Source organism: Tachypleus tridentatus, chromosome 8, assembly GCF_004210375.1.
Source record: "Tachypleus tridentatus isolate NWPU-2018 chromosome 8, ASM421037v1, whole genome shotgun sequence".
NCBI lineage: Eukaryota > Metazoa > Arthropoda > Merostomata > Xiphosura > Limulidae > Tachypleus > Tachypleus tridentatus.
In genome coordinates, this window is record NC_134832.1 from 144,153,826 (window position 1) to 144,181,603 (window position 27,778).

Below are 27,778 nucleotides of genomic sequence, written 5' to 3' on the forward strand. Positions count from 1 at the left end.
CAAATTATGGACTCCGCACAAAGTTTGCACCACTCTGTCAAAAATTTGAGACAATGGACTAAGAAAAAGTCTGTGCTTTTTGAATATCCAATGGTATATCGTGATCCTAGAAACCACTTTTCTCACGTAATGTCTACAACACTCGAAATAAAAAGGTAATTTCTTATCCAAACCTTCAATCTGCTCTTATACATGTTGCTCATGGACCTCAACCTACACCACTGGACTCTTGAAACACTTACATTTGATTCTTAATCAAATAGTCAATATATAGTGAAAATATAGTCAATATAGTCAAAATAGTCAAATAGTCAATAGAAATAATGATAAGGATTGTTTTTAAACTCAAACGTCTGGTGAACGACAACTTTTCACACAAGTTTAACTTAATCATTTAGTGAGATATTTGTGTCTTCCAAGAAATTCTTCAGATATTTTGGAGTTCAGACTCTAAGTTAAGAACTTATGTTTTCCAGAAATCGTGAGAAAGAGTTTATGCCATATTTTTCGCAAGAAATTACACTGGTTTATTGTTCCAATATTACTGAATTAATACCAGTGCTAAGAGCTACAGCCTATGAACGAATTGAGTGGCAATTCTTTATTAATTCCTCTAGAAGAAGTCTAAAAAATATTCTTTTTCACAACAACAATATATATGCATTCTGTTTCTATTGTTTATTAGATTTATTTGAAGGAAACGCACAAAAAACTTTGGCTTCTTCTTAATAACGTCAAATACAAAGAATATGGTTGGCTACTTTGTGGAAAGGTAAGTCCTTCATAGGTTGTTGGATCAATAATCCGGATTCGGTTATACAAAATGTTCATGTTTTTTGTGTGAATGGGTTCGAACTTAGCACTGGATAAAGAAGTAACGAGTTCGCCTAAAACCGGGATCGAAAACCGTTGAGCATGAAAGTTTAGTAGACATTTCCATTATATCCACTTCATATAAAAGGGGACTTGATGAAGTACCTTGTAAAAGCCTAAGACAAAAATAGTGACTGTTTCAAGTATCTATGTGAGGAGTTATGTCAGAAGTGAAACTTGAAGAAGGGATTTTTGTTGTCCCTCAAATTACGAATTAAATTTGGATGAACAGTTCAAAACGACAATGATGAAAGTTCAAAAAAGAAGTATATGAATTGCCTTTAAAGATGTTATTGACAAATTTACAGAAAACAACAGGAGCCCATATTAAGAAAATATTGTCAATAACATGCTCTGATAAATTCATAAAGTTGGGTTGTAATATGAGCTTGGAAGTTCATTTCTTACACTCACATATTAACTATTTCTCAGAAAGTCTGGGTACCATCAACGAAGAACAAGGAGAAATGTTTCATCAAGACATCAGGAAATGGAGAGGAAATATTAGAGAAGTGGAACATCAGAGTGATGGCTGATTACTGCTGGTTATACTCAAAACGCAATATACTTAAAAGAAAGACAACAACACGTATGTTTGAGACTAAAAGCCGCATATTTCACAACAAAATCAAGATGCACGTTCGTTTGACATCGATGTTCTTTCCTTTTCTCCAGTTTGTTTGTATTTTTTAACAAATATAATAATAAAAAATGATCATTGTGATATATGAAATAATAATATGATCTAAAACAGTTTTTTAATTCCCGATTTGCAATAAAAAACCTTTTATGATAGAAAAAAAACAAGTATTATTTTGGAAATCTTCGTAGCTGAATTACGGGAATTTTTTAAAAATAAAACAAATTTTATGAAATTTAAATTCGCAAGCCTGTATTATTAACGGTATTCTGGTAAAAGTGTATGTTCAAGGTATACATAGAGATCAAGACCCCTTAGTTCCAAACCTGAGTATTGGAGTCTCAACTATCTGGTTGGGGCTACCCTATAATAATGATTAGTCATGTACAATTCCACCATTGATACAGGAACTATGTTCAGAGTGAAAAGCATACCCATTCTGAATGTAGTGCAGTTTTCCCACTCGGGTATCACTATTATCTTGGTATACCCATGATTTATGCAGACGTTTTCTATATGGATAATGCTCTCGCCAGCCCTTCCACATTCACAATGTGGGATTCTAGCTACAAGTGACAGAAAAGATATGCATGTTTTTAGAAGTTAACATTTTCCTAAAGTTAAAATGTATTTCCCATAATACTTATCTCTTCTGGAATTCTCCCGCCCTTCTTCCACGCTAAGATCCAATGTTAGAGACTTGGATTATGTATGTCTCAAAAAAGAAATAAAATTGTCCAAATGAAGTGCTGATAAGCAGTACTAGGATAGAGGGCGCACTGAGGTAAGTGAAGAGTGTCAAACTTTTCTCGCTAAGGGCAATTAAATGAGGTTATAAAAGACTGGAACAAGCGACAAAAAATCAGACTAATGCTTAGATAGGCGAATAAAAAAGAAAACCTATGGTTGAGTAATAGTTATAAATGTCAGTAGAGGAAAGTATTATTGGAAATACATTTTCAATTTAGGAAAATGTTTACTTTCAATTGTAAATTAAAAAGACACATTGCAAAGAACTGTGCATTAAAGCCAGTATGAAATAGAAACTCCACCAAGGAGGTACTAGAAAGAGAGAAGTATTATAATAGTAAGAAATATGACCACTACAGCCGAAATTATAAGAAATCAATGGTTGTTAGAAATTCAATGAGACAATACTCTAAAAATGAGCCTTCAAGCCAAACCAGGTCAAAAGAACAAAAAAAGAGTTACTCAAACATCGAAAAACTAGAAACTAACGGGATTTATGTGGCAAAGTTTATCTGTGAACGCTCCAATTATCCCAAACGTAAAATTCTTTATTTAAGAAAAACTGTCCATGAGATTCTTGATGGAAAACTGTTATAGTATACCCATTAGTACTGGTCCTATAACTACAACTGTGTGGCCCAATTTTTAAATGAAAGTTGAGAAATAGACTCCAGAGACGAATGATTGATGCAAACAGTTAGTAAACATAAAGTTCCAGCAAAATAAAGTTGGAAGTAACTTTTACTCTAGGAAGTTTCTCTATACATCATGATATATAAATAACTGACATTAAGAAAGAGTGCATACTGAAAGTTGATCTCATACAGAGACACGGATATGAGGTTAAGCTAGCTTCAGATAACTTCAGCTGTGATCAAGAAATCTCTATGTTATAATTACCAAACTAGAAGCTGACCTTCCAGTAACAACATGGAGAATAATCATCATATCACCAATAATTGAAATATCTCTATCAGGTATTATTAGCAATAAAACTTTATCTAGTGACTGGCGTACAATGACACAAACCCTCTAGCATGTTCCGAGAAAATGGTGGATGGAAAAGCTCTTGTGAATGTGAAGAAAAAAGGTATGTTTGATCACATCCAGGAAAGACTGAGATCAGCATATGATAAAATGAAAGGTGGATATGATGTGAATGATGATAAAATTGGATCTCATTGAGGTGATATGGTTTAGTTGAATGATTTCTGCTACACCACGAAAGGAGAATTCTAAAGTTATGTAGGTTCTGTGTTGTGTGCTGGAAACAACAAACGATGTTGTTTACAGACTTCAGAAAGTTAAGCAATCCTAACCAAAGATTATCTTTAGATGTGCTTATGTGAAATAGTGATAAACTGAATTTGTCAGAAGAAACTAAACTTGTTTGGATCTTGGAATTCTGTCGAGACTACTTCCAGAGGATCATCAAGAATGAAACTGTCAGTGGATTTACCTAACCATTCATCCAGGAACAACTTCCCAAAGAACAATAACGCTCGTAACATCAATGGGTATGAGGACACCTCTCCTGTATACTTATGCTTAGGGAGACAGAAACATCAAAAAACACTTGGTGAAAGGACACTGGGCAGTTTATAGTATTTTTTATTTTTGTTTTATACCTTTTTTAAGGGACTTGACAATCCAGGAAAAAATAAATATTGTAAGCCACATTCTTAATGTTATAATTTGTTTATTAGTCAGAGATAGCTGCTGATTATAATAATAATGGTAAGATTGAAAATTTTAATAAGGTATGCTTAGAAAGCTTTAAAAATTTGAAGTTAATTTTTTTAGTAAACTAAAAAAATGGGGATACACCCCCCTTTATTTTAGGTGGGGGTATGGTGCATACAATCATCTCCCCCTACAGTTTGGTCTGTTGAATTGTTTTATTGCATCACAGGCCTACAAATTGTGTGTTTGTTCTTGTAATTCTCGTGTTTTTACCATTCGAATTACATAATTATGCCTAGATGTAGGCTTTTTCAGTAGCCGAAATGTACATCTTTAATATAGGCGTGTTTCTAAGCTTTTCGATCTTAGCTATAGTTCGTAAGTATCAGTCAGTAGAGTTAAGTATATATGCAAGTATCGTAGCAACAAGATTACTCTGTGACTGCATGTTTACAGCTTTCAGGTTCACGTAATCAGAGATTACCGATTTGCAAATTGAACAGTCCACATAAGTGGTTGCAAAAATCATACCCCCAATCGGGTGTAAAAAATCTACGCCCCTGACTAGAAGTTTGATTATGGAAATGAGATTCGAAGAAGACAACATTGTTTTAAGTCAATAGCGTCAATTAAAGTGTTTTTAGTGAAATATTTTAATGTATCGCACATATTGAATTACTTCTTACAAGGAAGGTTTTTAAGTAAGTTTAGTAGTGTTAGTGTGGCATACAACTTGTCTGTATTCAAACTTCAAAAAAAATTGAAGGAAGAAATAAAAAACCTTTTGTTGTTTGCGTGGACTCAACTTTGAATTATTTTTAGCAGAAAATTTAAAATAACTGTCAATGGAAGAACAACATTAACTAGGATCAACAACAGAAAAAGTTTCTTCAAAAACATTTTCCAGATATTCTTGAAGCTCTGTGTAACAGTATATATGTCGAAATGGCTCGTTTGGGTTGAGAAATTTTTTAAGTAAAGGAGCGAACAACCTCATGTACAAAATCCAGTGAAACTGTACTCTAAAGACATCTGGTATGGGTATTAAAACTTTAATTAAAGCAAAGTATAGAACAATGTTTCGGCCTTCTTAGGTCTTCAGGTTGTTTTTGTTAACCTTTCTGTACTCTGTTCAACGCGGTTGTCGAAAACTGTTATTAGCATCGTAAGTCTACAGACTTATGGCTGAGCTAGTTAAGGGCAACAGTTTATTTTGGAATAAAAATGTTTTATTACTGACCATTTACTATGTATTTGTCTATAGTTCAACACACGTTTTTAACTTGGTTATCAAGGGATTATGTTTCGTTTTATGTTTTATAACTGCTATCTACTTCTAATTTTATACACCAGGTTCCGTTTTATAATAATTGTCCACTAAAATTAACATTACTTACATATTTAGTAGTGTGACTTTTTCATCTTATTAATAAGTTGATAACGTCGCATTTCGTAGTATAATAAAACAAAGAGTAGGTCACGTAGGTAAAAATTCTTGATCCTAATATACTCTTCTATGGATTATAATTTTAATAGCTTGCTGAGAAACTCAAATGTTATTGTTTTGTTTTACTTTTAGATTTAGCTTTTAAAGTTAACTTTAAGGCTTAACCTGTCTTTTGCGTTACAACTTACAAAAGTTTTTTTAAACTGAAAAATTTACTTCTAAATATTAAAAGAAAACATGCTTGTGTAGGAAAATCTGCTAGATACAATTTTGTAGGATACATTTAATTTTAGAATGAATTATGAAGTGTACTGCTTTTTACATGAAAGCCTATTTAAGCGTTATTTGGTGGCTTTATTCCTTGCAATGTAAGCGTCTTTCTCTAACCATTTGTCAGATGAAGTATTTCCCGTTTAATCTAGTGTCTAATGTGAATAAAAACTTTATATTTTTTTAGATCCATCACCTAACTACTATTTGATAACTCAGTGCTAATTGGCTAATGCACTGAGATTTGGCAACATGGTTTATCTTGTCCCCAGGATACTAGGTACTAAAATAATAAATACGTGACTTGGCAGGAGAGAATTTACTCTTAACAAGCATACATTAACAAAATGGTGAACACAAGTCACTTTACTGTATCTGTTTCCAAAATAATGTTTTCATACATTGAGGATTAGGAAAAAAACAAATTAATTCTGATTGAAAATGTAACTGTGGATACTTGATAGAGGTCAGTATCCTCTAACTCTCTTCATTGAATAAATGTTAATGGTTATTATATTCATGGTTTAATTTAAAGCTTTATGTTTTAGGTAATTGTAGAACTAATGAAATGTCTGAAATTCATTTATGAAGGAATTTGAAAATAAAAAACGTGTACCTACATACCTCACTCTCATGTAGCTTTGCACAAAATTCAAAAAATAAACAAGCCAACCTGTATTTTAAATCGGTTAAGTGTTACAACAAACAAAACTATTTTTAAGCCTGGCCTTATCAAAATAACATAAAAAAGATCCTATCCTATTGTTACATATTTTATTATTAAAACATTAATTAAATGAAATTAAATGTGTCAGCCACCCACTTGAAGTTATTAATGTAATCAGTGTGTTATGTATACTATTCAGGACATCAGGTCATGTATGTTTAATACATCAGTTTTTAGAAACTAAGATTAGTTATTCTTCAACAAAATGGGTGAGAATGTTAAAAGAAAATGCTCAGAAAGTGTTTAAAGCCTAGATCACACTGCTTGTACTACTAGTATTTTTCCATCAGTGTTCTGTTACAACTTCTAAGGTGTAGTTTCCAAGCAGATAATCTTCATAGTGGCTGTCATATGGTCACTTCTGTCTAGTAATGTTTGTTCATGAGCACAGCATAAGACAAACCTCTCTGTCACTAGCAACACAATACAAGAAATACAGCTTAATAACACACACAAAACAAACCTCTTAGCCAGTAGCAACACAATACAAGAAATACAGCTTAATAACACACAAAACAAACCTCTTAGCCACTAGCAACACAATACAAGAAATACAGCTTAATAACACACACAAAACAAACCTCTTAGCCACTAGCAACACAATACAAGTATTACAGCTTAATAACATACATAAAACAAACATCTTAGCCACTAGCAACACAATACAAGTACTACAGCTTAATAATGCACATAAAGCAGAGCCAAGCATGTTTGTATGCATGGTTTGATTCATTACTTGAACATTTAACCATCATGTGGAATTACCTCTAGTTTGGTTTCCATGTTAATGATTTCAATGCTTATGATCCAGCATATGGTGTACACTGAAAGGCAGATTTTGTCATGATCACATCAGTTGCATATGGATAGATATCTGTAGATTATTTTAGCAAATATATATAAAAAAAATGGGGTAAGTGGTGACTAGTTTACTGAAGTTGTGTTGTCATTCCATCAGTGTATGATTAATACATGCTAAATGTATTTTGTAGTGGTGGAAGTTTGATTTTTTTTTATTTCATATTAAGTACACCAGTTTTGTAATTTCAGTCTCCTGTTGTTAACACTTCAGTGTCCTGACTTCTCACACCAAACATGCTCGCCCTTTCAACTGTGGGGGCATTATAATGTGACAGCCAATCCCACTATTCGTTGGCAAAAAAGTAGCCCAAGAGGTGGCAGTGGGTGGTGATGACTAGCTGCTTTCCCTCTAGTCTTACACTGCTAAGTTAGGGACAGCTTACACAGATTTCCCTTGTGTAGTTTTGTGTGAAATTCAAAAACAAACAAACAGGTCCTGACAAATGTAGTATAGTACACAACTGAGGTTTTGTCTTTAGGATACACAGCGGAATGGAAATTTGTAAACTAAAACTGTTAAATATATATGGAACATACTATGTCTGTTGTAAAAAAAATATCAAATGGTTATTTTTATCAGTTAATGTAATGTTTTGGGATAACAAGGGACCTATTGGTCCATTTTGATTATCCCATTCTCTAAACTGAAACTATTAAATAAGTAAATTTGAAGAAAACTTAAAGCTTGCCTTTATCATTCACATATGTATTAAGCATTCTCTTAAACTCACTTAAATTTACTGCTTCCACAATATCAGAAAGCAATACATTTCAAAGACCAAACACCCTAAGGCCTGGCATGGCCAGATAGTTAGGATGCTTGACTTGTAATCTAAGAGTTGCAAGTTCAAATGACAGTTGCACCAAATGTGCTTACTCTTTCAGTTATTGGGTCATTATAATGTGATGATCAATCCCACTATTCATTGGTAAAAGAACATCTCAAGAGCTGGCAGTGGGTTGTGATGACAAGCTACCTTCTCTTTGGTGTTACACTCCTAAGTTATGGACAGCTAGCACAGATAGCCTTTGTGTAACTTTGCACAAACTTCAAAAATAAAACTCTTTGTTGAAGATGACTCCCACCATACCAAATGTGTTTCTTTGTCATTCTGTTTTCAGCATTAAGTATGAAAAAAGGTGATGCATTAGTATTATCAATTCCATTTACAATCTTAAGCACCACAATCATATCCCTTCTAACTCTTCTTCTTTCAAGAGAAAAGTTGAGAAATCTCAACACTCCTCAGTGACAAACCTTCCATTTCAGGCACCATTCTGGTAGCCCTCCTCTGAACCCTTTTCAACAATTCAATGTCCTTCGTAAGGTATGGAGCCCAAGACAACACAGTACTCCAAATGTAGCAGAATCAGTGAAACTTTTGAATTTCTGTGTTTGTACTGGTACATTTGAATCTATATTGTTCATGCCACACTTGGATTGTTGTTGTTCCCAGTGTCAGAAGGGACATCAGTATTCCAAGTGTATTCTCAATGAACTTCATGTTGATCACTTTTTGTGATTCTGCTTGGTTAGTTTGCCAGTTTAGTTGCATCTTTTGTACGTCCTGTATCTTGTCTGGTAATTAATATTGCTTTATTTCTTCTCAATATATTTCTTACATGAATGACCCCTATAATTTTTAATCAAGAAAAATGAGATACATCTTTGTGTTTTAGTCAAAACATTTCTGTTACATGTAACGTGTATATTTATCATTAAAACATGTAGCAGCATTTATATTATTGTTTGTTTGTCTTTTTACTTTGTCTTTCTGTTCAAGGTTTCAATATGATACAATCTGTACGAGGGCTGTTCAAAAAATACGCGGACTGACATCATAAAACAAAATGTACTTTATTTAGAAGTTACAGGTCTGGGACCCCTTCAAAGTACTCTCCTCCCCAATGCACACACTTATCCCAACGGTGTTTCCACTTGTTGAAACAGTCCTGGTACGCTTCTTTTGTAATGTCCTCCAGCTCCTTCATAGCATTTGTCTTAATCTCGGGAATCGTCTCAAATCTTCTTCCTTTCAAGGGTCTTTAGAATTTGGGGAACAAGAAAAAATCGCAAGGAGCAAGGTCAGGTGAGTAGGGGGGGGGGTGGGGAAGAACGGTGATCGAGTGTTTGGCCAAAAACTCACGAGTTCTGAGGCACAAATTTTGCAGCAATGCGGTGCATCTTCAATTTTTCAGTCAAAATCTCGTAACAAGATCCAACTGATATCCCACACTCTTCAGCAAGCTCCTTGACAGTCAGACGTCGGTTTGCTCGCACCAGGGTGTTGATTTTGTCGACGTATGGGTCGTCAGTTGACGTGGAAAGACGTCCAGGATGCTCATCATCTTCAATGGACTGTCGACCATCCTTAAAACGTTCATGCCACTTGAAACATGCCGTACGCTTCATAGCAACATCACCATAAGCCGTGTTAAGCATAGCAAAAGTTTCAGCCGCAGATTTTCCAAGTTTAACACAAAATTTCACAGCAAGTTGTTGCTCCTTCAGGTCATTCATTCTGAAATCTGCCAAACGAAAAAATCGCACTTCACTTAAAACCGCGTAGCTAATACATAAATGAAGATATCTGCAATCAGGAAATGGCGTTGTAATCAGCTGATCTGTGCGAACCTAGCGACACCAAGCGGATTCCCCTGGAACCAACTGGAGCTGCGCAATTCAAACAGTCCGCGTATTTTTTTAACAGACCTCGTATGTATCTATGACATTTGGTATTATTGTTTTTGTTACGTTTTCTTGATGTAAAAAATCAAAATTACAAAAAAAATTAGTAATTATAATGTTTTCAAATATTGCATCATTAAACATATTTTGTAATCAGCTAAAAATCTGTTCTTAAGTTTGTAAGGTGGTAATTGTATTTAGTGAATTTTTGTATAGTAGTACATTGTGAATTAATGGAGGACATAAACTATCAATAATTTCAAATCTAAAATGGTATAAAATATAGAGTTTAGTACTTAAGTAGTTCTAGTTATGTCATGTTTTAGTGCACTTATATATATGTGAGATATGTGTACTCATTTAGATAAAACCAAACTTCTTAGTCATTATACAATATTTAAGTTTTGTGAAATTGTTTGTAAGGATTGCCTTGGTCTCTTACTACACATTTTGTTTCAAACTGATTAATATCAGAATACTGATTAACAATTTTAATATAAAGAATAAGAAACTTATGAATTATTGTTAAAAGTTATCAATATGAGTAATGAAAGCAGTATTTGTTATAGATTTTGGAACCAAGTTTTAATAATGCAGTCTCTAAATCTTGACTTGTTCCTCTGTAGCTTAATTGAAGTTTTGATAAGAATATAAAGGTGAAGCTCTGATGTAACCATGGAAGTATTAGAGATGAAAGGTGAACCATTTTCTGATGAGGAACAGAATGCTTTATTGGATATCAAACTGGTGAAAAGTGAAGGGGAAACCTTTACTTGTAGTAAGTATACATATTTAAGTTATTTTTACAAAATGACATGAATTCTCCAATTTTTACTTTAGCAGTGTACAAATATTTTCTTGCTGCCCTAATAAGTCTTGATATTGGGAGTGAGGCTTACCAACACTGGTTGGCATACTACTATAGATGTATATTCATCTTTGCTTTCACTTATAAGTTCATAGAATATATAGTTTTCATTTACATTCCACATCCTAGGATTCCTCTGATACGTCTACCATCTTTTAGGTCAGGCTAAATGAAGCATGTGTGTTTTTTACATTTACCTGTCACCACGTATCGATTTTTAAAGAGATTCAACAATGGATGAGAAGTTATCCAGAAAATTACCCGCATATCAGGAAAGTTTAGATGTTATTTTAAAGGCAAAACATCATGAAAACATAAAGTTTATTGAAGATAAAGACCCATACAAAATCACGGAGGAAAACTGGTAGAATAATGTCAAAGACAACCCAAACATTCAGTATCCAGAAAAAAAGTAGAAAACTACTTTGTAAACATATTAAGTGCATTACTTTGAATGATTTAAAGGCATACAAAATTCTGGAACCATACAGTCAGTTTGTTTGTGGTTGGGTGAAGGACCTTTGTCAAATAATTCTCAGTGAAAAGTGCTTATTGTTTGCAAGAATAAAACATTCTCAGTGATTTATAGAGTATGAATTTATATCATGAAATAACTTTAGTACTCTAAACTTGAGGTAATAATCAGAAGTAATTAAAGTAAATAAATGTTGAATACTTTAAAACTCCTAAAATTGTTTGCTTAAATTTAAATTATATTGAGATGGATAGTTTTTAAACAGCAGTTGGTAATAAAATTTAAAAAACAAATAATTTATGTTCATGTCTTTAAACTTTATTGATGAGTAAAATGTGGTTAATAGTTCATCTAGTTTAAGGTTTGTGTTATGTTTGCTTTTATTTAATGCAACAACCAATAACATTTTCTTTATTGGAAAATCAATTGAGTTTGGATTTTTGTAAAAATCCAACCTTTGCATGCAAGTTCTTGTGTGATAGCACAGGAGACGTCTGAAAAAGACTGCTGTTATCACTAGATGTTTCAGTTCTAACTAGGATGGGGATTGTATATATTTTCAAGCTTATTTATGTATTTCTTTATGTTTTGATGTTCCCAATGCATTGTTCTTACATTGTTGAGTCCATCCTTGGGAACTGCTTGGATCTTGCTTTGAATTCCCCTGAGCATCCAGTAATTTGACAGATTTTGTGGCTTGTTGGTTATTTTTGATGTTGATGAAGGTATGTCCCTTCGTAACCACTAGCTGGACTGTTGTCTTGAGAATGTTCTACAGCAGGAGCAGGAAATAGTATTATTCCTATCTGTGTAGGCCATCTTTAATGTCCCATGGTGGCTCAACAGGTCCATCACCTCATTACTGGTCACAAAACTTAAAATGTCTGAATTTAACAGGTATCATGAACAAAGAGGTTAAGAAAAATTACTTTAGTTTTCTTTTATACAGCTAATTTGCACATTAATTTTCCATGGAATCTATTTCAATTATTTTCTGGTTCTTGGTTCTGCTCCAACTCTACTTGAACATGTATTTATTGTAGTCTAACGTATTATATTCCTGCTTTGTAGCTTATAGTTTTATATGTTTCTATTTCTTTTCTTGTTCATTTCTTCCCACCTCCTTTACAATGTGGACATTCTGGCTTTTAGTATTTCAGAGTTAAGTGTACTTCTTTTGCTATTTATATTTTTAAAATTAAAGTGAATTTCACACAGATACCTCTAAAATATCTACCTTATCCTGCATCCAAAATTTCATCTTTATCACAACTTTGAATAAAATTATATTACCAAGGGAAAGGAGAGCTTACTTATGGTCTTCTGATGTTTGCACAATAAATCACATGGAAGGTGGGAGAGAGGGTTTTTGTGGGTGAGTATTATATGCTCTTCTTTGAAAGGACATTGTGAAATTTTTAGTTACATTTCACTGACAACATGAGTTGAAACTTGACAAGGAACAACCATTAGTATTTCAGAGACAAGTACATTTTAAAGCTCATTGTAATTTCTAAAGTGTAAAAAATATTTAATTTAGTTAATTTTATAAAAGTGTTTTAAGGATTTACATATATATTGCATATAAGAGGAAGCTCTTAGTCCATCTAGGTCATCCCATCTATTATACTATGCTCAAAAATAAAAATAAAAAGGTACTCCTCATCATATAGATATTTATTAAGCCTTCCCTTAAATTAACTGCATTTACCACATCAGAATACAGTCCACTCAAAAGGTCGACCACTCTGTTAAAAACATAAAGGTAGTTTAACTGAAGATGATTCCTGCTCTTCTCAAATTTGTTTATCTTCTAGTCTTATCATTCTCACCATTAAATAAGAATAAAGACAACACATCAATCAACACTGTCAATTCCCATAATAAACGTAAACCTCCATGATAATCTTTTTCTGCACATGTCATAAAGGTTTTAATGAGTTACAACACATCAATCAACACTGTCAATTCCCATAATAAACATAAACCTCCATGATAATCTTTTTCTGCACATGTCATAAGGTTTTAATGAGTTACATTCAAAATTTAATTCAACTACTGTCTTTTCATAGTATACCAATAAATATAGCATAAAACATAGCTAATATTCCATATTTTAATAGTATGCAAGTTTTTAATTCTGTAAGGTAATACTTTTAAAAAATCTACAATACCTTCTGGTGTGTGAATTGTGGTCTCTAGGCATATCCTCTCTTTTCTAATTTATTTACCATACCTTCAAGAAGTACTAAATTTAATGTAATTACTTATGATAATATCATGATTGTTCAAGCAAAGCATAATTTTCATAGCTTTCATTGTATTTCACATTGCTGTTTTAGATTTGCAATGATCTTAGTTTCTTTTCATGCTTCTAACAATTGTGGTTTTGTTCATTGTTTTTTATGTTTGTGACAGTAACATTTTCCTTTTTTTTTTCCCATTAGTAATTATGAGTTGTTAGTGGTACCTTTATGTTTAAAAGATTCATATTTTTCTGTTGTTCTTTTATCCTAGTAGCAATTTTACAGAGCAGTGAAAGACAACTAGACCCCTTTTGCTGTGCCACCTATTACACACTTTCTGCCATTCAGTACTAAATTATTTATAACCAATAGAAAGCCAAGATTTTAATCTGTTAAGTGACATATTATATTACATTGTTTTATGTAAAGATACTTGTAAATTTTGCTTTCACTTCAAGCTTGATTCCCATGGAAAACAAATTGACAAGCTTAGATTAAGTTTTAATAGCACTTGTCACACATTAAAAAGCCAAAAAAAATCATAATAGTTATGGGACATTGCTTTTTTGCACATTATTATTTTGTGTTCTTTGGTACATTATTTAATTAAATAAAATTATTTAGTGCAGTACTACCATTAGTGTAAGAAAAAGAAAGGTTAAGTATTAAAAGTTAATAAAAAATACAGAAAGCCAAGTTATGCACTTTTCACTTGCTTTTCGTGTGTACACTTTGTTATTATAAAAGTAACTAAAATGTAAAAGTATAACATTTTCTATGTTAAGTAAGGTTGGATTAGGTAAAATAATATATGTTTTAATGGAGTATGCTCACAAGTAATTTGTAATTAATGTAATTCAATAATATAACATGAGCTGCACATTCACAAATTGATTTACAATTTATAAAGGTATGAATAGTAATTAGCAATATAAAGGGAAATAAAACACTAAAATGTAAATATAAATAGATATATACTGTTATGAGTGTTAAGCTATTTAGCATAAACAAATTTTTCATATTACAATTTGACGTCATTCTAGAAAAAGAAAAGCTTATTTTAAATTTATTTTGTATTTGTTTGTTTTTTCATAGTTATAAGGTCAGTCATATTGAACAACCTTGTGTAAAATTAGGGTTGGTAAAATATAAAGTTTTACTAACAAAAATCTTTAATTTATTTTGTAAGTTTTAAAAAAATTATACAAATAAAATTTGAGATTTTTTACATAAAAAAGTAGTTTTAATCTTGATATGGAAATTACTTACGGTATTTCCCAGTGTCAAAGATGCACCTCCATTTTGAATAGCTAAATTTTGAAAAAAAAAAGGGTAAACATAAGAATAAGGTCACAGCACTTCCATCAATGTTACAAAGATGTTTTATGGATTGTTTAGTGACATATGGTACATGAATCCTATTGCTCACTTCTTATTTTTTGTGAGCTATATGCTTATCGTATCTACCTTTGAAAGTCTGTACCTTATATATTACCACTAGAATATCTGTATTGTTATCAGTAATAATGTTATTTTAAGCCTGAGTAGTTAAAAAGAGTGGTGATATTACAGCACCATATGTACAGTGACCTGTTCTTGTTTATTTATTTGTTATTTAATACTAAGTAACTTGTACATTTCATTCTAGGTCATATAGAAGAGCTTGGATTACTGTCTAATAATGAAATGCCTCCTCCAGACTTAGGTTTAGGCCTATGAGCAGTGTAACCTATGGCCTGAAAGATGCAGAGTGAATTTTTTAGACTTGTTCTGGGGAAAAAATAGCATCTTTGATGCCAGGAAATATGATAGCACTTGAACTAGTATATAGAAATACTATATACACACATGTATACATTCACAGACAAATCCTTAGTAAATTACTTCAGTAAAATAATCTTATTTTTTGTGTACAAAAGACTTGTAATATTTATTAAAAGCCTCCCAAATTTTGTGAAGGTGCACAAAGTATACTAAAAGTTGTGATATGGAAACTTTGACAAATACACAATGGTTAGAACATTAATCAAATCAAAAACTTGATAACAGTTAAATGGCACAATCTGATACCCTGTAATTCTTTTTTTTCCAAAAAAAGAGTTTTAGAGACCTTAACCCTATCCAAGTGTTATATTAGTAGCCTTTCTCTTAACCCATTTTGACAGTGTCCTTTCCAAGATGCCCAAGATTGAACATTATATCATAAATATGGTCTAATCAAAAACCCATACATTGCAATCTCTTTAGACATTGTATTTAGTATTTCTTTAGATACAGCCTAAAATCCTATTTGTCTTACCACAAGCAACAGCAAATTGCTTGGATGCTTTAATAGATTGATCAACCAGAAGACCGAAATCCATTTCTTCTATAACACTGTTAATGCCATTTGCATCTAAATTAAACTCAATTCAAATTATGATAACTAACATTCATTACCTTGCATTTGTGGTTAAAAACCATGTGCCATTTATTTGTCCAACTCACCAAATAATCTAAACCTTCTTGTAAAGTATCAGTATCCTCCTGAAAGCCAACAACACACAAAACTTTAAAATCACAATTTAAGTCAGTTGTTGGGCATACCTTCATTTTTGTCATTGACTTAAGCCAAAATGAACAAAGGTTCTAACACTGAGCCCCAAGTCACTCTGCTTATGATATTAATCAGACTTGCCTGAATTCCACTTGTAATTAAGAAGCCAACATTTATGTACAAATGCAATATGTTCTTGGCATACAGATCAAATATGGCCAAGTTTAGACACCAGAAAATTAATGAAAACAAATAAATAAATGTATATGTAACTGCTTGGGTAAATACAACTTTTGGGTTCTTGTGTGAGGCATATGAAAATTTTCTACATGTGCAACTTTTCATCTTGGTTGCTGTAAATAAAACTGCACAGGATCCAGTGATATACATATTTGGATTGTTTTACTGTTGTCCTCAAGAAATGTATGAAAATGTGTAAAGAAAATTAAAAAGGTGTTTGGGTGCATTGCACCATTGATAAGTGAAGGTGATCAATTGAAAAATGTGGAAGAAGGAACAACATAAAAAGAGTTGGTCTCTTTGTAGAGACATAACAACCTTCTACACTCTTCCATCCAGCCAGATCTTTATTTAATAAGCCAAACTATCTCCAATATCTACAGATGTTTTCATGTTCACAATTGTATTTAATATTATTTGCAATTGTTTTATCTCATATCTTAAATAGTTTGTTATTGTGTTTCAGTTAGACAGGATCATACAATAAAATTATTTCCACTTAAAGTAAAATGTATCTCAGGATGGCTGGTATGGGTATTAACACTAATAAAGCAGAGAACAATGTTTCTAACTTCTCAGGTCATCTTCAGGTTAACAACTTACTTCACCATGGCAATTATACAAGTGTAAGTCTTTATGTTTCTTTGTGTACTTTGTTATCTATTTAAACTTCATTATACCTGAACTTACCAACATTATGCCATTGTTAACCATACATGTTCGTGTGATCCTAACAAAAGTAAGAAGCTTAAACCAAAAAATTATCAGTAGAAGAAACAACATTTATATCATCGAACAGTGCTGAAAGGAAAAATTAATTCCTAATTTTGTGAAAGTAAAAATAAAATTATTTGACGTTTTCAGTTTTATCATATTCTAAGAACTTATAAAAGTATTTCAACCACACTATATTTTCATTTGCCCATTAACAGTTCTCATCAAGCTGGCTAGAGTAAAACAGGCATAGTAGTGGTTGAGTGTAAAACAACCTGTCAATCACACTATTTTTTCAGTCAATACAAGGTTAGTTGAAACACATAAGTACATTACTGGTTGAGTGTATAACAGTATATTATTTACACTGTATCGGCTTTTCAACCAGTATCAGCCTTCAGACTGGCTGGGAGTGTACAACCTGGCTAGTTAGTACAAACTTGTACTGTGTGTATATAAAGAATTTGTGTCTGGCTGCTTGTAATTTTTGTTTTTCCTTTGTTCCACATTTGAAATTATGTTCTGCATAACATTTTTGGAACCTGTACCCTGCTGATAATTGATATTTTTCAGGTGGGTATTGATGTACTTGTACACTAGGAAGAAAATTATACAAGAAATCCATTCAGTTAAATTCAGTGAATGGATATTCATTATGATTTAGTGAAACATGATGTATACTAAGTTTTGTTACAGATAAATCATTTGTACTTCTAGCAGCAAGAAAAGCAGATTCCTCAGCAAAAAGCTCTTCACAAACCACTTTCAAGTTTGATGTCGCAAAAGAAGACAACCATAATGAAGAAACAGAGAAAATGGAGGTAACTCATATATCAAAGCTTTTACAGTTGTCTTATTAAATATCTAGCTGTACTGATGTATTTCTGAAGTTATTCATAATGTTAGAAAAACCACATAGGTTTAAGAGGTCATGGTAGAAACCCTATAACCCATCTTCCAAATACATCTGTATATTACCCTTGTAATCATTCTGATCAACCTTTACAGTGTGAATTACAGCTAGTGTTATAATTATGTTGAGTGAAATAATAGTAACAATGACAGTTTCACAGCAGGGAGAAATCTATATATATGTAATTTAATTGAGTAATATATAATTATTGTATTCATTAGATACAAAAAGTTCTAGTGTATTACGTATTTCACTTATTATAATGTATCATTTTCAGCACCTGTATAGCAATCTTAAAAATTAGAGAGACAGATATGAAATTGTGTATCATATATTTTCTCCCATTGTTTTGGTTTTTCTTTAACTAAAAAAAATATTTTTAAGTGTTGTAAAAGTTTCAATAGTTTTTGTAAAGGTTGTTATAAATTACTAACCTTGAAATGTTAGGTTCTTTTGTGCACCTATGTATGTGTGATAGTTTAATAAGTTAACTGAGAACTATATATTTGTTTACTTGAGGGATGACCCTTGTTATTTTTATTAATCTTTTACATCTGATTAATTTCAGAACATATTAGTCAGAGTAAAAACAGAACAGTCCGGTGATGAGATTATTTCAAAGTTCAGTGACAGTAGTGATGATAATCTGGATGATTCAGAATATAGTGTTATGAACATGAAAACCAAAACTGAATTTCAAGAAGATTTACAAAAAACCAAACTTGGGTCAGACATTAGATGTGGTAAGTAGAAACCTGTTCTAAAAACTAAATTCTTTGGCACTGAACTGCAACATTGAATTCTTGCTCGTTTTAAAGAGTTCTGAAACCATGTGATGTTGATCCCATTCTCATATTCTGATTACCTCTAAGTAGGTAGTGAGTTTTCATCTGTATTCTTGTAACACAATTATGACCTTAATGTGTAGAGCAGAATTTTGCAATAGTGGGATAAAACTATAGATCTGGGGCTTGTATTTGTGTATGTTATTGGGCCACACATAGCCTAATAATTTTTTTTCATCATTTTTCCATCCTGTTGGGAGTTTCCCACACTTCAGTTTTATTTCTTTTCATGGGTAAACTTTTCTATTTGTATGCACTGTGCTAGATGCATCTATTTTCTTCATTTTCAGACTATGAAAAGGTTGTACATTTAAAAAAAAAAATTTCCAGACATACTATATCCCCCTTGTTCTTAAATCCATTTAGTAATGATGAAACAGTTTTGTAACCCACCCCATGGTCTTGGACGTTTGTGGCTCCTCTACTTGTGTACACCTCAAATTTCAACATATATCCAGTAGGAGAATCACAAAGCAACCACACCTTGATGTTCTGTTTTGTGCTAGGTTTGTCTGGGATGTACTGCTCAAAAAACAGCCTCCCCTCGAGTTTCAGCATCAATTCATCAAACATCTTTAATCATGGACATGTTGTAATTGCTTCCAATTCCATCATAAGTGTTAAAACCTAAACATTTAGTTTACAGTGTTCTAACTCAAAAAATGAAATAAAAATTCACATTAACTATTAAGATATTAATTTTGTATACATTAAATGTTTAGATAAACAGATTTAAATCTGTCAATCTGTCATTATCACATATTATCAGTATCTTATATATTATTCTTCCTGCTCTAAACCTTTCATTGTTGTATATTATACCTTATATATGAGATATTGATAATATACAGCAATGAAAGGTTCAGAGCAGGAACAATTATATATAAGATACTGATAATATACAACAATGACAGATTGACAGATTTAAATCTGTTTATTTAAACATTTAATGTATAAAAAATTAATATCATAATAGTTAATGTGGATTATTATTTCATTTTTTTGAATTAGAACATTGTAAACTAAATTTTTAGGTGTTAACACTGATGATGGAATTGGAAGCAATCACAACATGTCCATGATTAAAGATGTTTGAACTGATGCTGAAACTCGAGGGAAGCCTGTTTTTTGAGCAGTACCTCCTAGACAAACTTAGCACAAAATGGAACATCAAGGTGTGGTTGCTTTGTGATTTTCATACTGGATATATGTTGAAATTTGAGATATACTCAGGTAGACACATCATAAACGTCACACCATGGGAGTGGGTTACAAGACTGTTTAGTCATTACTAAATGGATTTGAAAACAAGGGGCATAGAGTAGGTCTGGACAATTTTTATTCAAATATGCAACCTTTTCATAGTCTGAAAATGAAGAAAATAGATGCATCTAGCTAATACAGTGCATACAAACAGAAAATTTTACCCACAGAAAGGACTAAAAATGAAGTGTAGGAAACTCCCAATAGGATGGAAAAATGATGAAAAAACCAGTGCTTGTCTGTACATGATAGGACACAGGTAAACACAATATTAGCATGTGTAAGTAAAGTACAAGTACAATAAAAAATGGTATGAGAAGTGTAATGAAACCAGACATTAAAATTTTGTATATGGGAGGGGTCAACAAGTTTGACAAGCTGAACTCTACTCTCCTTCTGATAGGAAGCACAAAAAATAGCACCAGCTATTGTGGCTTTTGTCAATGGGTATGTTTGTTACAATGCACAAAACCCCAGCAATAAATTGACCCAAAGTTCAGAGAGATGATGATGATGGCTAACTTGAAGGATATGTTTGAATAATTATAAATAAAAGGGATTGCATGAGTTCTGAACCAAATGATGCTTGGTCAGTAGAGCACCGTTTACTGAAGCATTTTGAGGATAAAAAAATCAGCCCACTATCTTGTGTGCATCATCCTGCCTACAGAGTGTACAAAAAAAGGAAAAGGGAAATGCAGGTGAAAGCAAATTACTGTGGACAATGTATTGATAACCTTATTTTGTGTGTTATGCTGTGCTTGGAGGATTATCGTACAAAAATTAGGTATAATAAAGTGGATCAGTGCAGAAAAAGTAAATATCCCAAGCATGTACAACATCTAGAAGTACCGTGCTGATGGATTTACATGATATATTGCTACTGTATAAATTTTTAGATTTATGATATTGGCCTTATTCTTTAGTATTCTGTATTTAGATAAAATAGTTATTTATAGTGAACCTAATGTTATATCTTACATTGTCATAATGTGTAATAAATAAATTAGCTTTTCATTGATGTATTTCAATCAAATTATATACCATTTACATGATGATGAATTCTACATGTTTTTCTCAATTTTTGAATATAAATCATAAATGTTCTTTATATGGCACAAATATCAGGGAGTTGTTGTGCCAGATATATGATATACATTGTCTCCTCTAGGTATGAAAATGGACCTGAAAAGATCAAATTTGTAATTAAATTTTTTGGTGGATAATTGGCACTTTTTGTGAACTGGCCCAAAATTTAATTGTGTTAAGGGTTACAGTCATTCAAGATTGTTTTATAGCATGAATGAATCAGGTATGGAAAGAATACAACTATTATGCAACAAGTAGATGTAAATAAATGATTTGATGTGTATGTTAAAACTTCATGATTTGAAATTAACTATAAGCAAGTAAGGATTACTTGAATTAATACTGCTCAGAAAATGTTTCAATTTTAACATTGAAATATTTGGCTGGTATTGAATTTTCATGGAAGAATAAGCGTAATGGAAAAATTTGTACTATGTCTAAAAGAAAACAGTTTTAACTCGCTTTGCAAGATAGTTTAGTTGGATTGAACTTGCATGTTTATGGGTAAATGAAAAAGAGGGGATTAATAGTTGTCTCTGGCTAGTTATGACCTTTTTTCAGTCTACACATCTAGCTTGAATAGTTGGAATTCATCTGACCATCATTTTCAGTTGATTTTTGTTACTTGTGTTCAAAATCATGATGATTCTGATGACTGTCTTTATCCAGCAAGATTATGCTTCTAATATACTTTAAGCCTATAAGTGGTGTTTGAGCTGCTTTCAAAGGATACATTTGGTAACCTCAGAGTACAAAACTTGATGGATCATTTGGTATGAGTTTAAGTGACTTTGAACCTGTAAAGAAGAGTATTGTTGTGAGTATGCAGACGTAATCTGATACCATAAGTAAGTGATGGAAATTGAGGATTTAGGCTAAGGATGACTTCAGTTTGACAGTTACAGGTGAGGGACTCTATAAACCACTGGAATCATCTTGTACTGATGCAAAAGTTATAGCAGTTGTCTCCTTTTTTTGGTGGTGTTCATGAACCTCAATTTGTAAATACTAAGGATTTGGTATCAATCAAGGAGTTCTACAAGAAAATAAATGTTAGAAAAGTTTGGCAAAAACATGAGCATAATTGATGTGTATTTAAACTGTGACCAAAAAATTGCAATTTGAGTTCCTAACCACTAGGTCCTCATTTAAGAAGAGAAGTGAAGATTGTGGTATGACTGAATCATTGTTTTTGACAGATTTGTTTAATTCCACCTACACCTACCACAAGAAAAAGAAAAGTACATAAAAAGAACAGAGGCAGTGGAACCTACCATGTAACTCTTGCTGCCTTACAGAGAATGCTTCTACATCCCTAAGTTCACACCAAACAGGGAATAATAGAAAGTGTTAAGCTCTTCTTTCCTTACTCAGTGTCTACTGTTTAGATGAGATTTTACCATAAGGCTACTTACTCAGTGTCTACTGTTTAGATGAGATTTTACCATAAGGCTACTTACTCAGTGTCTACTGTTTAGATGAGATTTTACCATAAGGCTACTTACTCAGTGTCTACTGTTTAGATGAGATTTTACCATAAGGCTACTTACGGTGTCTACTGTTTAGATGAGATTTTACCATAAGGCTACTTACTCGGTGTTTACTGTTTAGATGAGATTTTACCATAAGGCTACTTACTCAGTGTCTACTGTTTAGATGAGATTTTACCATGAGGCTACTTACTCAGTGTCTACTGTTTAGATGAGATTTTACCATGAGGCTACTTACTCAGTGTCTACTGTTTAGATGAGATTTTACCATGAGGCTACTTACTCAGTGTCTACTGTTTAGATGAGATTTTACCATGAGGCTACTTACTCAGTGTCTACTGTTTAGATGAGATTTTACCATGAGGCTACTTACTCACTCAGTGTCTACTGTTTAGATGAGATTTTACCATGAGGCTACTTACTCAGTGTCTACTGTTTAGATGAGATTTTACCATGAGGCTACTTACTCAGTGTCTACTGTTTAGATGAGATTTTACCATGAGGCTCCTTACTCAGTGTCTACTGTTTAGATGAGATTTTACCATGAGGCTCCTTACTCAGTGTCTACTGTTTAGATGAGATTTTACCATGAGGCTCCTTACTCAGTGTCTACTGTTTAGATGAGATTTTACCATGAGGCTCTACTTACTCAGTGTCTACTGTTTAGATGAGATTTTACCATGAGGCTACTTACTCAGTGTCTACTGTTTAGATGAGATTTTACCATGAGGCTACTTACTCAGTGTCTACTGTTTAGATGAGATTTTACCATGAGGCTACTTACTCAGTGTCTACTGTTTAGATGAGATTTTACCATGAGGCTACTTACTCAGTGTCTACTGTTTAGATGAGATTTTACCATGAGGCTACTTACTCAGTGTCTACTGTTTAGATGAGATTTTACCATGAGGCTACTTACTCAGTGTCTACTGTTTAGATGAGATTTTACCATGAGGCTACTTACTCAGTGTCTACTGTTTAGATGAGATTTTACCATGAGGCTACTTACTCAGTGTCTACTGTTTAGATGAGATTTTACCATGAGGCTCCTTTCTCAGTGTCTACTGTTTAGATGAGATTTTACCATGAGGCTCCTTACTCAGTGCCTACTGTTTAGATGAGATTTTACCATGAGGCTCCTTACTCAGTGTCTACTGTTTAGATGAGATTTTACCATGAGGCTCCTTACTCAGTGTCTACTGTTTAGATGAGATTTTACCATGAGGCTCCTTACTCAGTGTTTACTGTTTAGATGAGATTTTACCATGAGGCTCCTTACTCAGTGTCTACTGTTTAGATGAGATTTTACCATAAGGCTACTTTGGCACTATTTATACGAGTGTTTTTATCACCTCCAAAGCCACGCAGAAAACAAACAAGAGAGTAGTACCTACACAACCATTATAAAGGATAACCTATACTTTTTTCTCAACAGGATATAAGTTATTGCATAGTTTCTCATTGAGAAGTTTTATGTTGATGAGATAATTCATCTTTGGTTCCCACACCCCTCTTGTATTAGAATTCCTCCCTCCAACTTTTATTTAGTTGAGTGTGTGTGTTTTCTTATAGCAAAGTCATATCAGGTGATCTGCTGAGTCCACTGAGGAGAATCAAACTCCTGGTTTTAGCATTGTAAATCTGTAGACTTACTACTATACTAGTGGGGGACTTCAGTTGAGTGAAAGAACCCTTACTTTCCCCATTAACAATATGCTGGGAGTATCTATATGATGGGCAATCCCTTTCACGTTAATGAAACTCAATTTGTATTAAGTGAAATGGATGCTCCCCTTGACTGAAAGTATATTATAGACCATTCTAAAACTAAGAACTGGTAGTTGTGACAAAGTCAGATAGGTCACAAATTTTCAGGATGTAGATCTGGTATGATTTTTCAGTGAATCTACGTATTCTTATAAGAATTTTACCTATATTGTACAGCCACATTTACCTTTCATGGTATGTTGACTCCCTGGGATATAATGGGTAATTGACAGCCTTCATATTTCACAGACCTTTAGAAAACTTTAGCAAAGTTCAGAATGTTTCTTAGAACTTTACTGAACAAGCAGTTATATTCCCTGCTCAAGATAGTGGTGGTCTCTCACCAAGTGCTGCTCACTGCATGTATGAGGTGAAGGGTCCTCCCTACCTGAGATGAATGTAGTCTCTCACCAAGTGCTGCTCACTGCATGTATGAGGTGAAGGGTCCTCCCTACCTGAGATGAATGTGGTCTCTCACCAAGTGCTGCTCACTGCATGTATGAGGTGAAGGGTCCTCCCTACCTGAGATGAATGTGGTCTCTCACCAAGTGCTGCTCACTGCATGTATGAGGTGAAGGGTCCTCCCTACCTGAGATGAATGTGGTCTCTCACCAAGTGCTGCTCACTGCATGTATGAGGTGAAGGGTCCTCCCTACCTGAGATGAATGTGGTCTCTCACAAAGTGCTGCTCACCACATGTATGAGGTGAAGGGTCCTCCCTACCTGAGATGAATGTAGTCTCTCACCAAGTGCTGCTCACCACATGTATGGGGTGATAAGTACTCTATACTTGAGATGGACATGGTCTCTCACAAGGTACTCCAAATGAGACACACAATCCTTGAATTTCGCACTTCTGTCATTATACTCTCATATATCTGAATGTGAGTTTCTAGCTATCTGTTCTGTGGAGAGGTGTGTATTGTTTCTATTGTTTTTTACCATGCCATAAAATATATTTTACATAGAAACTCCACAAAAACGTCTACCCTTCTTACAGTGTGTTGTTTCTTCCTCATCAAGAATGAGTTTCTTGTTTACATGAAGTGCTTGAGGGGAGTACTGTATGAATGGGGTGTAGTCCAGTTGGTGGAGTGCTGTAGTTTAATGCTGATTGTCACATATTATTGTAGTAAATTTTGTCATAAATAGGGTTAGAGCTCATTTAAAAGTTTGGTCCATGTGCAAACAAACCCAAAAAATAACTGTGAGATCAGAGTAGAGGTGTTAGACATATGGTCTGTGGAGAGGAATCTACACAAAATACATTTTCAGGTGTGGAAAGTGTTAACTTCTATCATTCAAACTCTTGTTTTATTTACTTTTTTTTCAGATTTATTGATATTTGTATCGATTATATTAGACTGTTTCAAGCTGCTTAAAAGTTTATCAAACAAAGTAATATGTGCTGAACTTATTATATAGATATCCAGTCTGGTGTGGACATCTGTTGTGGAAGTCGTTTATCTCAGAGTGGTGATAAACCATACAGTTGTGTAATCTGTGGAAAAGAATGTGGTTCAAATAGTAAATTAAAAATACATTTCAGAATACACACTAAGGAGAAGCCATACATATGTTCTGTGTGTAAAAAAAAATTTGGAACAAAGAGTGATTTAAAAAAACATGAGAGAATACACACTGGGGAAAAACCATACAGTTGTGTAGCATGTGGCAAAGAATTTAGGACAAAGAGTGACTTAAGAAAACATGAGAAGATACACACTGGGGAGAAACCACACAGCTGCATAGCATGTGGCAAAGATTTTAGAACAAAAAGCGACCTTAAAAAACATGACAGAATACATACTGGGGAGAAACCATTCAGTTGTATAGTATGTGGCAAAGAATTTAGAACAAAGAGTGATCTAAAAATACATGAGAGAATACACACTGGGGAGAAACCATATGGTTGTTCTGTGTGTGGCAAAGATTTTGGAACAATGGGGAACCTACAAAAACATGAGAGGATACACACTGGAGAGAAACCATACGGTTGTGTAGTTTGTGGAAAAGAATTTGGAGTAATGGGTAACCTGAGAAAACATGAAAGGGTACACACTGGTGAGAAACCATACAGTTGTGTTGTGTGTGGCAAAATATTTAGAACAAAGTGTGACCTAAAAAAACATGTGAGGATACATACTGGTGAAAAACCACATAGTTGTTCAGCATGTGGCAAAAAATTTATAACAAGTAGTGAACTGAAGAGTCATGAGTTGGTACACACTGGAGAAAAACCATACACTTGTGTAGTATGTGGTAAAAAATTTGGAATAATGGGTAACCTAAAATCACACAATAGGATACACACTGGAGAAAAACCATACAGTTGTACAGTTTGTGGAAAACATTTCAGAAGCAATGGCATTTTAAAAAAACACAAGAAGATACACACTAAAAAGAAACCATACAGCTTTCTAGTGTAAAGTGGAGTATTTGTAACAACAAGTGGTAACATCACAAGCCATAAGGGACTAACACCAGCTTGAATGTGTCACATTATTGGTAGAAGTTACTGATTATTGAAAATCGTAATAATCTTATAGCTTGACCTTTTTTTCTCAAAATATAAGAACAGAGTCAGTAATTCTACTTTTATATAGTGCAAGTTAAAGCTGGAAGCATTAGTGGGCTGAAACACTAGAGAAGCACTCTAGATAGGAAGTTTGTAGTTACTTATTTAGGAAATTGTCAAGAAAAAAGTGAGATGCACTTTTCACAAAACATGAAAGAAAAATTCATAAATAAGATTGCTGCATTGTAATACAGAACCCTTGTAGTGATTTTTGTGAGATTAAGGGAAAAATATCAATGTGATTTTGACTATTCTTTCATAATTTGAGCATTGTTATGCATTCTAAATTGTACACATTCAATGATATTATATATGTAGATTATGTTAATATTACAAAACTTGTTCACTTATCTTCCATATTTTATTTATGGAATCTGGAACATTTTATAGCAGCTAGCCTAAATATTATTTTGTTGGTTCTGAATCTATTTTAAATAGATATGTTGTTGTATAACTTCTTAGTATTTGTTTTTATAGAAGTTATTTGCTCCAATTAAATATTTACATGCAGTGGCATATTTAAGTTTATGTGGGCCCTACATCCCATGTAATTTTACATAGAATGAAATTATCAGTAGGCTCGGGGGCTGAGCCTCCTCTAGCCTCTACCTAAATATATACACTTGTTACCACCCAGTTTGGGAATCACCTGGAATGTGTGCTTGTAGTTCACAAATGTTCTGAAATATTTATAATGTATAATACCAAAGAAATAAAATTAGTAACCTACTGTACTGTACTGGTAATCAACCTTTGTTTTTTTGTATTAATTTCAACTTACTGTAGTATAATTGATTTTATTCTGAATTGAATA

The 27,778-nt window shown here is 33.0% G+C and overlaps 1 protein-coding gene across 6 annotated transcripts; it reads left to right on the forward strand.

Moving 5' to 3' along the window:
• The first annotated feature begins 4,897 nt into the window (after window positions 1–4,897).
• Window positions 4,898–27,703, forward strand: LOC143223669 (uncharacterized). 6 transcript variants are annotated; one of them, XM_076451919.1, is made up of 6 exons: window positions 5,332–5,431; window positions 5,851–5,943; window positions 10,567–10,718; window positions 17,737–17,840; window positions 18,501–18,675; window positions 25,812–27,703. In XM_076451919.1, exons 3-6 carry the CDS (start codon window positions 10,616–10,618, stop codon window positions 26,813–26,815), a joined length of 1,386 nt encoding a protein of 461 aa, XP_076308034.1. In that variant the 5' UTR covers window positions 5,332–5,431; window positions 5,851–5,943; window positions 10,567–10,615; the 3' UTR covers window positions 26,816–27,703. The 6 variants fall into 6 exon arrangements, with proteins under 6 accessions (XP_076308037.1, XP_076308032.1, XP_076308033.1 ...); XM_076451922.1 differs by lacking the exons at window positions 5,332–5,431; window positions 5,851–5,943 and adding an exon at window positions 4,898–4,981; XM_076451917.1 differs by lacking the exon at window positions 5,851–5,943 and having other exon boundaries at window positions 5,293–5,431.
• Window positions 27,704–27,778: the final 75 nt, after the last annotated feature.

Excerpts from the sequence above, each read along its gene's own strand:
- LOC143223669 (XM_076451922.1), top strand. The coding sequence starts at position 10,616 with ATGGAAGTATTAGAGATGAAAGGTGAACCATTTTCTGATGAGGAACAG. Across the intron at positions 17,841-18,500 it reads AAGAAACAGAGAAAATGGAG|AACATATTAGTCAGAGTAAA; the intron begins GTAACTCATATA and ends GATTAATTTCAG. Across the intron at positions 18,676-25,811 it reads TGGGTCAGACATTAGATGTG|ATATCCAGTCTGGTGTGGAC; the intron begins GTAAGTAGAAAC and ends CTTATTATATAG.